The sequence below is a fragment of the Rattus norvegicus genome, chromosome 6, assembly GCF_036323735.1.
Source record: "Rattus norvegicus strain BN/NHsdMcwi chromosome 6, GRCr8, whole genome shotgun sequence".
Taxonomy (NCBI): Eukaryota; Metazoa; Chordata; class Mammalia; order Rodentia; family Muridae; genus Rattus; species Rattus norvegicus.
This window is the reverse complement of record NC_086024.1, coordinates 22,209,497-22,223,716: the sequence shown is the minus strand read 5'-3', so window position 1 is coordinate 22,223,716 and position 14,220 is coordinate 22,209,497. Positions and strand designations below refer to the sequence as shown.

Sequence of the window (14,220 nt, the reverse complement as noted above, 5' to 3'; positions counted from 1 at the left end):
AGCAAGGCCTAGAAAAACACGCGTTGACCACTAGAGGAAAGGAGGCCTTAGAGCAGGTTTTCCTGACTTCTGCTCTGTCTTTACTGGAGTCCTTAAACCACATTTGGATTTCGTTTGTTTCCTGAAATCTTCATCTCAGGGGTTATTCTTGGACGCAGGCATCATGGGAGAAAGCCAGACGGACAGGGAAGGCTAGAAGGCACTTGTAGACTCGGGGCAAAAGGCTCTGAGATTTGCTGAAGAGCCGAGAGGCAAAGTAGATGGAGTAGAGGCAGACAGGCATCCCTGGGATCTCCTCCAAACCTCCTCTGGTTTCAATAGCTGTTTCAGCACATCGTCAGGTTCAACTTTCTCTCCGTCCACGAATCTGCATCATCTCTCATCAATAATTATTTCTAACCAATCTTGCTTCAAACTTCGGCAGCTCAGAAGCATTTAGTACTTCCAACAGCCCTTCCTTCCCTTTAGCACTTTCGTTAATGGAGGGCAGGAATGCCAGCCCCAAGGAAGCCGTGCACAGGTTAAGGACATGTGTGCAGTTTCTCCCCTGCCCACAAGGGGGTGCTCTTGGCTGCTGTAGATCAAAATTCTTTATTCTCCTGCCTCACCTTGGAAATGTTTCTGAAACACTCTTGTCTCCCAAAAGCATTAATTCAACAATCCATTCTTCATTTTTTAAAAAAGTTAATCTTAAGGCTATACGAACTCCAATAAGGGCTTCCGCTCAGCCATGAAAGTCAGTTTTATTATACCAAGTCAGTACCTCTGCAGAGGTGGACCACAAACACTGATTTGCTAGCCGAGTAGCATTTGCTGTAAGGTTGAAGCTAGCCTTCAGCCCGGTCGTCCCTCCCATGGCTCTCACTGTCTTCCTGCAGATTCACCTTAACCTTGGTTTTTCTTTTCCACGGTTTTGATTACCCACTATCAACTCCAATCTAAAAATAGTAAATGGAAAATTCTAGAAATAAATAACCCCCAAAGTTTTATTAGTTTTTACTATAGCATATTGACATAATTATTCTGCTTTATTATTAGTTATTGCTAGTCTGTTAGTGTGTGTAACTTATAAATTAAAATTTACATATATAAGTTCTATAGTTTAACTTATATAATATACACTAATATATAGTTTAATTCATACCAGCGAATGTATATTATTTATAAATATTATCCATATAAATGTGAGAACAACTAAATTATATCGTTTAATCCGGTTTTTCTATATATTTCCCTGGGTGGAAGCACTCAGAGCCAATCAGAATCACAGCTTCCTTTTCTATCCCTCAGACTGCAAAATTGATTTGTCGTTCTTAATTGACGGGAGCACCGGCATCGGCAAGCGCCGCTTCCAGATCCAGAAGCAGTTCCTAGTGGATGTCGTCCAGGCTCTGGACATCGGCCCTGGTGGTCCCCTCGTGGGTGTTGTTCAGTACGGGTAAGTGCAGCTCATGCTGAGCCTGTGCGTCACTGCATCCCTAACTTCAAGCCACCATGAATCCTGAAGCCCTGATTCATTCCCTTCTCTAATGCAAATGTAAAAAAAAAAAGAAGAAGAAGAAATCCAGCTGTCATTGGAGAAATACAAACCTTCCCAAAGGGAAGAAAAGGTTAGTAATACATGCTTGTGTGTAAATCCCATTTGCACTCTCGTGATTGATGCAGACAGGATTCATTTGTAGGGACTAAGAGTCCTGGGTGCAAGCCATGGATAAACTAGTTGGGCTGTCACCAGTTTCTTTATCTCTAGACAATAAGGCTAAATTCCCTTAGCCTTGACTATGAAGACATTTGTTCGAGAGGCTACAACTGGGTAAGATGCTAGCAGCCACAGGGCTTTAGGTTGTGCATTCTCTTTCCTCCAAACAACCTTGGACTTTCTGCAATATATTGATAAAGTCCACCAGGTGACAGAGAAGCCCGGGGCACAGAGAGGGGGCTTCACTAGTTGGCTGAGCACTGAGATGACTTGCCCCAGTCCATCTGGTTATTTCATTAAGGGTAGGGCTTGAGGGGACATAGCAGCATTCCAAACTCAGGCTTCTTCCCCCTGATTCAGAATCATAAATCAATTTAGTTCACATATGGATGCGCTTCTCCCTGCAACAGAACTCAGATACGACAGATCATAATCAAAGAACAAAACACTGATAAATCTCCAGTTGTAAGCACATTTCAAACAACTCTGTATGCTAGCCAGAAAGGGGATGTGGTGACCCATGATGCTTTTCCTCCTCACATACCTGTAGTTTAGCCCTTGGAATTGCAAAGCGACACAGAGCTCAGGGCTCTTGCTCCAAAGCTTCTGTGACGGCAGGGCCATTCCTTCGGAGTGAGAATAAGCGTCCTAACACTCCAACCCCTCCACATACCTCCCAACTGGCAAGTGTCCTGAGGACTACCCAAAGCAGGGCATCAATTACGGTCGTGGTACAAAGACCTTAGCAGGTTAAGAGTTGCTAGAAACATGCTAGTTACTCTGCTTTGAGTTACAAAGAAAAATAAGTGAAAAAAAAAGCTTTCTTTGTCACATAACTCATAATGTGTATATTTCCAGAATTAAATTCGAATACATTCGTTCCTCCCTTCTATTTCTGTCAGGAAACATCAGTACCGTGGCTAACTGGCACTTATAAGTAGTTACGAGTCAATTATAAATATCCAAACATTGCAAATGCCACCAATCAGTGTTTATGAGCTACTGTGTGGTTTTGACTTGAAATCTGGAAGAAAAAGGGAAAAGGTGGCTTTTGGGGTTATCGTTTACTTGTTCTCCAAATGTCAACCCATTTTCACTTCTATGTTATTTTTTGAAGATAGCAAATCCAGAGCAAGCCTCCCTATAAAGAGCACATATTTAGTGCCAGGTGTCCTAGTCAGTTTTATTGGGGGGCGGGGGTTCAAAGCTTGCTGCGTTATCTGGCATCGAAAATAGCTGATTTAAAAGCTTGTATGTACCTGGGTTTCTGGTGTGATAGGCAAATATGGCGCTGAGCATGTCAAGGGAAAAGGAAAATGGCTGAAGAGGTGTTGTGTGCCGACAAGAATGAGGATGAAATAGCAAACGTGGCTGGAAAGCAAAAGCCATAGACGGTCCCCCTACCCGGTGGCAGTTCGAATGTGGCCTCTGAATTTATGTGTCAGCAACTTAACTCTCAGAGCAGTGGTGATGCGAGGTGGGGACAGCCACCGGTACTTAGCAATGGACAGACTGGGGACAGCCAGGGGTACTTAGCAATGGACACACTGGGGACCGCCAGGAGTACTTAGCAATGGACACACTGGGGACAGCCAGGGTTATTGATAGACTCGTGCCATAATCAAGGAACCAGCTTAGTTACCAAGAAGGTGGGTTTGTTGTGAAAATGGCTTTGGCCCTTCTTGCTTTTACTGTCTCAAACCCTCTGCCATCTGCCATGAATGGTGTAGCACTAAACACTCCCCAGAATGGCGTCTTCAACCTCCGGAAACATGAGAAATAAAATTAAATTTCCTAATAAAATACCCCACCTGGAGCATCTCGGCCCCTCCCCCGATTCTCTCCTCTGTTTTCCTGACCGGATCACCATTCGGAAGAAAACCTTTACGCCTCGCTTCCCAATTCACTTTCTAAACATGCCCTCGTGTCTGCCTTTTCTCCAACTATATTAATTTAATTTAAAGCATTTAGGCCAAATGCGCATCTGTCCCTCCGCTTTACGCTCATATAAACTAATCTGTCATCTTCGCCTTGCCTGTAGCAGGGTGGGGACCGGCTGGCAGGGGATCTGAATTCTGACCTTAGCCCCGCTGGAGGACCTTACGCAATCACTTAACCTCTCCGTGTAAGTGCTGACACCTGTAAAATATGGGGTCAACTGATGATTTATTAGGGCTCCACCAGCCCTGGCATTGTATAATTCAACGGCTGGCTCAGAAGAAAGCCAATAAATGGATATTGGACTAACAGGCCAGCAAGCTGCTTCCTCTTGCTCCCAGCCCCAAATTGGAGGATGGCCTGACAAGGCCAGGAGGAGTCACGCTATCTGGCTGAAACTGCTCTTTATTGAAGGTGCACAGCGGTCCGGCCTCCCATCTCTCTTCAGTCCTTTCGTCACTAAATGGAATGAACACTATCAGAGGAAGAGAGGGAGAGGGAGACTGGACAGGGCACTGCTGGGCTCAGGTCTGCGGTGAGGCTCTGACTGCACTCACAGCCTTGGGGTTCTCAGCAGGTCCATTTGCCTTCTGTGCGAGTCGGGGTTCCCCGGAGGAACAGAACCAATAGGAAATATGATTACCTGAATGGGTTTATTCGATTGGCTTACACAGTTAGAGCCTGGATGGCCCCACAGAAGCTGCCTGCAGGTTGAGGCACGGAAGAAGTCAGTAGCTGACCCAGCCAGGAAGTTGCAGCCTCCGAGTAAGCGAAGACAATGATAGTTTGAGGCTCCATCTGAGGCCAAACGTTTGCCTCCCGGAGAACGGCTGGTTCGCGTCCACAGCGAACACTGAAGAAGCTGCCATCACAGGCAGCAGAATAACTCAGGCAGCTCACGATGCATGCAGCCCCCGCCTTCCGCTTTAAATTTTTATTTATTAGTTATGTGTGTGTGAGAGGGAAAGAGAGAGAATATGCAGTCACACACGTGCCACACATGCGCGTGGAAGTCAAAAGACAACTTACAAGAGGCGGTTCTCAATTCTTCCGCCATGGCTCTAGGGACCAAATCCTGGTCACCAGACTTGCACAGCACAGAATTGGGCCAACGTTTCTCTGCTTTTCTCTTCCCTCCCAGCCCCGAGACTGTCCAATGGCAACGGTAACATTCACTCCCTGGGTGGCTCTTCCTCAGTCCTTTTAGACCCACGTACCAAAATTATCTAGATACATTGTCTCTCTCCGAGATGCACCCGGACGTATGCCAAACACATCGCTGGGTTTCTGCACTCCCACATGAAGAAAAAAATCAACCCTTTACCTTAGAATCGTGGAGCCTAAAGACTCCTAGTTTTACCTTGCTGTGGTGAGGTCCCCAAGAGATGCCTACCCCATCAAGAACAGCCTTAGAGGCGGGAGAGGAGGTTGAGAAGGACCGGAAGGGACTCGGTGACAAATCAACTCCACTTCTCAGGCACCCATCTTCATTCCCACTGTTACCACCCCACACAGCTTCCCCGAGGAGTTTCTCGGGACAGCTGACTCAGAATTCAGACTTTGAAGTTTAGATTACGAGAATTAAATTAAGAACTTCAAAGTCCTGTGCCAAGTAGTAACAGGAAATAAGAAAAGCCCAAGATGTATCAAGTTGTGGAATGCAACCTGTTGGATTCCTCAGGAACCCTAACTGAAAGATCCCATGGGGACAATAGGCCCATGGGTAGCCTAGTGACGTGATCTGTTTGTCAAGGCGTGTTCACAAGACTGGTCGCTCTCTGAGTGTCTCTTGGGCTCTTGGTTTGTCTCTTCTATTCTTAGAGATCAGCATCCCTACCAGATCTCTCTCCCCTCTTCCCTGCCTGCACAGCTCATAACCCACAATCATGACATCCTGTCAGCAACCGTGGCTGCCTCCCACAGTCAGCACATGCCTCCAATAGAACAGGTGACATTTGGTGCAGACTCAGAAACACCATGTGCCTTTCCTAAAAACGCCTACTAAATGCCCAACCATGGGAAGAGGGCAATTATCAGACAGGTTAAGCCTTCAAATGTCAAACAAATTCGACTTCAAAGGCCTGTTTGCTCACGCACTGGAAAAGCAGTTTACGGTTGTTTTCTACCAGTCCAAAGGCAGAGACTCAGTGCTGGAACCCAAGGTTGAGGATCAAGGCCTCCTCTTGTACATGCATTCTAAAGTTAGAATTATACAATCACCAGGTGTGTGATTGCACACAATACCTAGAGGTACACAGAACAGAGGAAAACACAGTCAGAGAGTGTTGTTAACAGGTAAACTCTAGCAGCAGGGTGGCTGCGAATAGCACGCAGCTTGCCTTGTATCTCAGCCCACATCCACAGATGCTGACTAGAACATCCACAGGTCTAACTGCCCCCTAGAACAACCACAGATGCTAACTGCCCCCTAGGACATCCACAGATACTAACTGCTCCCTAGGACATCCACACATGCTAACTGCCTCCTAGGATATCCACAGATACTAACTGCCCCCTAGACCATCCACACATGCTAACTGCCCCCTAGACCATCCACAGGCCTAACTACCCCCTAGAACATCCACAAATGCTAACTACCCCTTAGACTTATGTGGTTTTTTTTTTCTTTTCAACTCTATAAGTGGAAGAGAATTGTGCATTTTCTCTTGGACTTGTCAACTCCAGGACATCAAAATAAGAAAATTGGTTTTCTTATTTTGCAAACCAGCAAAGTGCTAGTTCTCTTCGCTTATAAATAAATGTTCCTTTGCCCTGGGGTTTATGGCAGGCTGTGACCTGTGCTACACCTCCTATATTTTCTTGCTTTTTCGTCCCTGTGATTTTCCGCCTCGCAGTCACATACAGTGGAACGGTAGGCATGCTGGGGCCTTCTGTGGATCAGTGGCGCCACCTAACGGTGGACAGTCAGAGTGGAGGGAGGAGGCAATCCGTCACATGCACATGTCTGAAGGCTGTAAACCGAAGAGACCTTGCTGACATAACTAGAGAGACATGGTCACCTTGCTGACCCAATATAACAAGTCTGTGACAGCAGAGGACCCTTCCTAGCCATTGTGCACCAAGGACACCCACTGGGAGACTAGACAGATGTGCATGTTTAGGCCATGCGTTTGCGACAGCAGTGATAAGAAATAAAAATACAGCTGGCAATGTGTTCACCCTGCCACACGGTCTGTGTCTGCACCAAAGCAAGGAGTGGGAGGGACTGGGCGTGCAGTCCAGCAGGGCTGTGGCTGGCAGATGTGAATCACAGTACACACACTCGAGCACAGACAAAGACCGTGCACATATGCGCCTTCCCGAGTGAGAGAGGGCAGCCGAGGGTCTGACTTCACATGAGCACCACTTAGACTCTTCTCACTTCCTCCCAGGCCGTGACAGGTACGGTCCCACTATGCAGAACAGAGTCAGGTGAGAGGATAGAGACTTGAAATGGATTCTCTAACCTCTTGTTTCTGTGAACTTGGTCTGTGGCCAGTGTAAGAAGCGTTGATTCCCCGAGGTTGGGGTGGAGGTGCTGCTTCACTTCCCAAGTACAGTGTGCAGCACTGAAGCATGCAAGCTTCCAAGAACTAACAGAATCCCAATGCAGCCAACTGCCTGTCACTTCCCTAAGCTGACTCTCTGCGCCTCTTGAAAAGACCCCGCCTAGACACTCACTTCTCTCAGGCAGACAAGCTGAGTATGGTCTTGAACTTCAAAAGGCAGAGTCTCCTAGCTCGGCAACTTGAAAACACAACACCCAAAGCAATATCGGAGGCTGGGGAATGGCTCATAGGGTAAAAGTGTCGTCACACAAAAATGAGAACCCTAGTTCCTATCCCTGGGCCCCTTGTGAAAATCTAGATGCTGCAGCGTGCATCTGTGATCAGTTTACTACAAACCTAGATGGTGCAGCATGCATTTGCAATGGTAGGGTCACTCCAGGGAGATAGGAAACAAAAGGCCACTCAGGAAACTCCAGGGCCAGCTGGAGCCTGGTGGGTGCAGTGCAAAATTTACTCTGTGTCTCAAAACAAGGTAGAATGCAAAGACTGACATCTACACATGTTCCATACTTACACACATGCACATACATATCCCATATACATGCATCATATAACACATATACACACATGATAAGAAAGAGGGGATTTTTAAAAAGAAACTTGGGCTTTTTCCTCTCTCTCTCTCTCTCTCTCTCTCTCTCTCTTTCTCTCTCTCTCTCTCTCTTTCTCTTTCTCTCTTTCTCTATCTTAGTCGAATCTTAGTTGTCAACTTGCCTACATCGGAAATTAACTGGGACCCAAGCTACTGGGTGTTCCGGTGAGGCACTCTCTTAGTAAGATTATTAGAAGCAGGAAAATTCATCTAAAACCAGGATCACACCTTCCGGTGGCAACCCCAAGTAAAAGGACACTTTGCCTGCTTGCTCCCTCTTCTGCTGGCAGGTTCATCTACTCTGTTGCTGTGACTTGTTAACCATGTTCTGCAGTTTGCCAATGGAGACTGAGGACCAGAAGTTCTCCAGGAATCTCCAGGACTCTAACACCATATTAGGGCTATGGAAACATCCAGCTTCATGGATTGAACAACTTCTAGATTCTCAGCCTTTAAATTTTTAGACAAACATTGTAGACTACCTAGACCACATCCTGTTAGCCATTCTAACATATATATGTTTGTGTTATATTATATATTTACATGTGTGTATTATATTGTATATAGAATATATAGTATATATAATGATATATACTTTTAATATATTTGATAGAAATATATTGTAGCTACTATATAGATACAATATATTGTATATAATATATTTAAAGGGGATTTGTTAGACTAGCTCATATAGTATACATATACTATATGTTATATACTACATATTATATACTATATTACATATACTATATATCCATTCTATTCAGTTCTGTCTCTTTAGATAACCCTAATACCCGCTCCTGTACAGTTCTGCTGAGGCACATACAACGCAGTCACACTTGGCTATGCCAGCGATTCTTGTGAGTTCCTGTCACACATTGGCTGGGCTTGCACAGGGTCCTCTGAGACTGCCCTCCCTCTTGAAAAGTGGACAGCCATCTTGGTGCGCATTAGGGAGTCATTAAAAAATTCTGATATCCATGCCAAGCATCAGTTCTATGAAATCATACTTTCTACATGTGGAGCCAAGGCATCACTGGTTTCTCAGGCAATAATTCATACATGACTCTTCCTACAGCCTACGCTGCCATCGTGTGAATCCTATCACTGGCCACATGCCTCCTCCTAGGTCACCAGTCTCAGGGCTGTGGGGCTCCATCCCATTCCTCTCTGTCTTTCTCTTCCCTTCTCTAGATTTCTTTCTTTTAAGACTTATGTTTTTTTTTAAACCGGGGTTGGGGATTTAGCTCAGTGGTAGAGCGCTTGCCTAGCAAGCGCAAGGCCCTGGGTTCGGTCCCCAGCTCCGGGAAAAAAAAAAGATCCAAAAAAAAAAAAAAGACTTATGTTTTTTAATTGTGTGTATGCATGTGTTTATGTGGGGATATGTGAGTATATAGTGTATAGTTGTCCATGGAAACCAGAAGAGGGCGTCAGAGCCAGCGTTATAGGTGTGAACTGCTGGACAAGAGCCCTGGGAACTGAACTCCGGTCCTCTGCAAGCACAGTGCACCCTCTCCAGCTCCCCCTCACTAGACTTCTGTTTATTTTTCTCCCTTCCTCGTCACTGGCAACCTTGTTGCTTATGTTCTGGATCTTTAAAGCATTTCCTAGGACTCAGTTACTTAGTGATCCACACAGGTACAACCTCAGACCTCATGCTGCTTCTCCAGCTGGAAACTTACATCTTGACAGGACCCAAGGTGACCAGAGCCACGTGAGTTTGGGAAGCTATGCTGCCTAGATATTTCAGTGCTCACAGGGGGAGGCCCCCAGTGTGGTTCCAGATTAACATCTGATGTGCCAGTTGCTTCTGGAAGGACTCCTAGGTCATCAGATGGAATGTCCCATTTTCTCCAATGTGACTCTACGTCCTCCTCTTTCTCCCTCTCAGGGAATCCAGATGCCACTGCACACTGGACTGGAAGGATGAAACGTAGTCTGGAGCAGGCAGGATCTTGTGTGTGTGTGTGTGTGTGTGTGTGTGTGTGTGTGTGTGTGTGTGTGTGTGTGGTGGGTTCTCTGCCAATCTTCAATGAAATAGCTCTTTGACACGATCATATCTTGTGCATATACCTTTATTAGGGGTGAGCTATATACATATACTTTATTTGGGGTGAACAATAAAGTATATAGTTTTGGGGAGGTGGGTGAGCATATCCAGGGTGGACAAAGGTCTTTGGCTGAAGGTTTAAAGTACTGAGGAGATGCCTCATTAGCATGGAGAGCATTCCAGGAATCTCAGGTGCAGGACTATGTGACATTCCTCAGGTGGGGTCCAGGGTCCTCCAGAGAAGGAAAAACCCCTGCTGACAAAGGGAGTCTGCCATTTTGCACCAAGCTCAGGGCTGTCCAGTGATGTCAGACTTTGACCTTAGCAGCAGGGTTTCCCGATCCTCCAGCAGAGAGTGGCTAAGGTGGGTTTATTCTCTTCTCCTTGGATAATACTGCTATTAATTACATAGAAACTTAATTCTGAAAGACTGTGCTGCTAGGAAATCAAAAGGCCAGTATCCACTGTTGTACAAAGTCCCTCAGTTGGTTGGTTGGCCCAGGTCACATGCACTAAGGCTAGCAGCAGTTTTTCTAGTGAAGCTCAGAGCTGTGGAGGGGTTGGAACCAGAATCGTTTTCAATATAAACCCTCCAGGGTTAAGTCTGTCACCTTCCCTGCACCCATCAGCATGTTCCCTGAAACCTCTTCCTGATCTCACAGGCATGCTTCATAACATTGACCAAGTCCACAACTTCTCTATTTCAGCCCACAATGAAAATTAAATGGCTAAATATAGATTATTTTATAATAATCTGCAGGTACTGCTGAATTAGAGGGAACGTTTTAAAAGGTCCTTGCTGGAGGAAATATGATTAGCTAATATTTCTCTTAACAGGCAAAACAAATTATTTTGACAAGTTCATCTAGTTGTTGACACTGTTCGGAGGTAGACCAGTAGACTCTAGGATATCAACAGAACAGTAGGGTTAGGACCTTAACAGAAGTCCTACAAAACCCAGGGCCTCCTGAATCTCCTTGAGAATGAATCACTAAATTCTTCACTTTAGAAACTCCCAGGCTAGTGTGTGATTTTCTTCTGGAAGATATATCAAGTAGCCCACACGGGTGAACCAGTGCACCTAGTGGGTTTTATAGCATCAAGGAGGTAGGACTCAGCTTACCTGCTCCCTGACCCAAACCTTCAGAGAAACCACCGGTACTCACCTCTAACAGGTGTCCTTGCTTCCAAAACCTGCTCCCAGCAGCCATTTGCTAGCATGTAAATTAGCCCTTTCTATACACAGAAAATGTCTTGGCCCAGCATTACTTTCTTTGCATTAAGCCTAGTTCTTTTTCCAAGTGTAGAACAATTTTATGTTTTGTCCTTAAACTGTAAGCCTCTTTATTTTTTTTCCTCTTGTTTTCCAAGTATATCTCTGATCCTGCTGCGGCAGAGAATGTGGTTTTATTTCATGAGAGCTTGTAATAAAATTAAAAATTCAGAGATTGCCTACACAAAAATATTATGGGCATAATCTTTTAAATGTTATTTTTCTCTGTTTTCTGTTTTCATAATAAAATACCTGATGGTTGTGAATTTATAAGGAAGATAATCATATTTAGCTCACATTTCCAGAGGTCTGAGTGTGTCACCAACTTTTGCCTGACTCTGGTGAGGAGCTCATGGTGGGTGTTAGCAAGGGGCAGAGGTGCACATGAGACACCTTCTAAGAAAGAACTGTGGGGAGGAGCCAGGTTCCTCATAACAACCCATTCTGGTGAGAACCAATCCAGTCCCTAAAGGTCTGGTTTTCTCAGTACATAGATACCCTCCACTAGGGTCACGGCTGACACCTACTTATCTTAGAGATCCGGCCATGTCAACACGTTGACTCTGAAGACCAAGCCCCCAACGCATGAACTGTTAAGGAGAAGTAGCATCTTAACCATAGCAGCCCTGTCTGGAGAGTGGCCAGGCGACTGTGTCAGGAAGCCATCCTGGGATAGAACAAACACACTGATGCCTGCCTATGTTCTATCCTAAGAGCTGCCATAGCTTACAGGTTAACAGTCCACTCACTCCCTTGATTTAATCAGAATGAAATCTGGTAAGCATTATGGCTTACCATGCCCTAAGACATTCTGTCCTGTGCCATGAGAAAGAAATTTAGAAATAAGATTCATCTAAGTGGTTTGATTACATGTTCCAGGAAGACCCTTGGTGAACCAGTTCCATGCCTTTGCCCATAACCATAATCACCATCAATTCAACCATTGGGAAGGGTTTCAGTGGCCCCCATGCCCAACCTTTGAATCCATTAAGATAATTAATACATACAATAGAGTTTCTTCTCTTTAGGACTCCACAGTCTAGTTTAAGGAGGTGATTTTTTTAAAAGAAATAACATTAAATAAAATGAAAAGCACCTTTCATTGAGTGTATGAATAGTTGGACTATATGCCTCTGAGAACCAAGCTGTGTGTGATGCATTAATGCATGACGTAATGCAGGAAGGTAGAGACGGGGGTTGGAGGGAGCTCTGTGCTCTATCACAGACAAAGAACCAAGGAAGAAGTCAGCTGAGCCTTTCCTCCTCTCATGGGTGTGTTCCCCAGAATGTAGTCCCTCCTATGTGCTAAGCACGAGGGATCCAAAGTCAGGACAATCACCTGCTCTTGGGTTACAGCTGATCCTCGGGATTTATGAATTTACTTATCCGCAAATTGGCTGGCTCACTAAAATGCACATTTGTTTTAATACCATGTTAGCAGGCTTGCACGATCAGTTCTGGTGAGGTGGGGGAAAATATTTAGTTACCTGACTAAATATAGTTGAATGAGGTAACAGATGGCCTTACTGTCTCAGCTCTTTCCTAGAGTCGTGTTAATGTTAATTTACTATGCTCGAGTGACTGTGTGTGTGCATGCATGCACACTTTGCTTTGAGACTGCTGTTTTAAAAGTAAAAAGAAAGCTAACATGCGGCTCACAGAAACATGTTTGCCAGGTAAGCACAGGTGGGCATGAGTCACCTGAAGGTAGCACAGGTGGGCATGAGTCACCTGCATTAAGTAGAGGTGGGCATGAGTTGCTCACAGGTAAGCACAGGTGAGCACAATTTACCTACAGTTGAGAATGGCAGGCATGAGTCACCTACAGCTAGCACAGGTGGGCAGGAGTTACATACAAGTAAGCAGGGATGGGCAATGGTTACAGTGATATTGCTTGTGGACTCGACGTTCACGAGTCAGTCAGAAAAGAGGAGGAATGTGCCAATCTGGAGGCGAGTGTGCTCCAGACAGTGCTGAGGAAATATCTACAGTTTAATAAAGGTGTGAAATAGGAATGAGCCTGAATTCACAGGCTCAGGAGATTGAAAAGCAAACAGAAGGGCTGGGTGTGGTGGTGTACACCTTAAATCCCAAAGCTTGGCAGGCAGAGCTGGGTGGACAGATCCCAGTGGGCTCAAGGCCAGTCTGGTCTCATAGAGTTTCAGGCTAGCTTGGGCTATATGGTGTGAGAAGCTATCCAAAACAAAACAAAGAACCAGAAAAGGAGATGGGTCGTGATTCAGTGGGAGGTGCTAATTCTAATGTCTCTGTGGCTTCGATAGGATACTCTGACAAAAAGCGCCTTAGGAGGAAAAAGGATTTATTTCAGCCCGTGATTCCTGGTTAGAGTACCATATTGAGGAGAAGTCAAGGCAAGCGTTCAGGACAGCCCAACACAGCCAAGAGCAGCGAGATAATAATGAGAGTAGGCCCAGTTCTTGGCTAACCTTCCCTACTCTTTTAAAGTACAGAGCCCCAACCCAGGGTATGGTGCCCTTCACTTTTAGACTTTCCACGTCAGTTAAAGCGACCAAGACAATCTCACACAGACTTACTCGTAGGCCAACCGGATGTAGACAACCTTCACTGAGACTCTCTTCCCAGGTTCTTCTAGGTCATATCTAGTATAAGTAGTGTTACCACAGTGCGTGCGTTCAGCCTGAGTCCGATATGGAAGAAAACAATGGACTCATGGACGGCATCGCTGTGAAAGTCAAAGAAGTTTAAATCACATTGAGTGCCCATGAGGAAATGCTCAACAATTTTACTGTTTTATGTATCATACTCCCTTCAAAGGCACACTCCCAGCGACCCATTCCTCCCACTGTTTCAAGGTTTTCTTTTCTTTTTTTTTTTCTTTCCTTTTTTTTTTTTCGGAGCTGGGGACCGAACCCAGGGCCTTGCGCTTGCTAGGCAAGCGCTCTGCCACTGAGCTAAATCCCCAACCCCATGCTTCAAGGTTTTACTACCTCTTGATAATGCCAGTCTCAACACATGAGCCTTTGAGAGGCAGTCCGGATCCAAATAGAACCTTAGTCAGTCAGCCAGGAGACCAAAGTCTAAAGCTGAGACTAGGAAGGACGGAAAAGCTATGAGAAA

The 14,220-nt window shown here is 45.4% G+C and overlaps 1 protein-coding gene across 2 annotated transcripts in view; it reads left to right on the top strand.

The window, feature by feature from the left end:
• Vit (vitrin) overlaps positions 1-14,220 on the top strand; it is a 119,664-nt gene that overhangs the window by 94,042 nt on the left and 11,402 nt on the right. For both annotated transcript variants that reach the window (XM_008764427.4, XM_039113076.2), the window contains one exon: positions 1,291-1,438. In XM_008764427.4, coding sequence (XP_008762649.1) covers positions 1,291-1,438 — 148 coding nt within the window. The remainder of the gene's footprint in view (positions 1-1,290; positions 1,439-14,220) is intronic.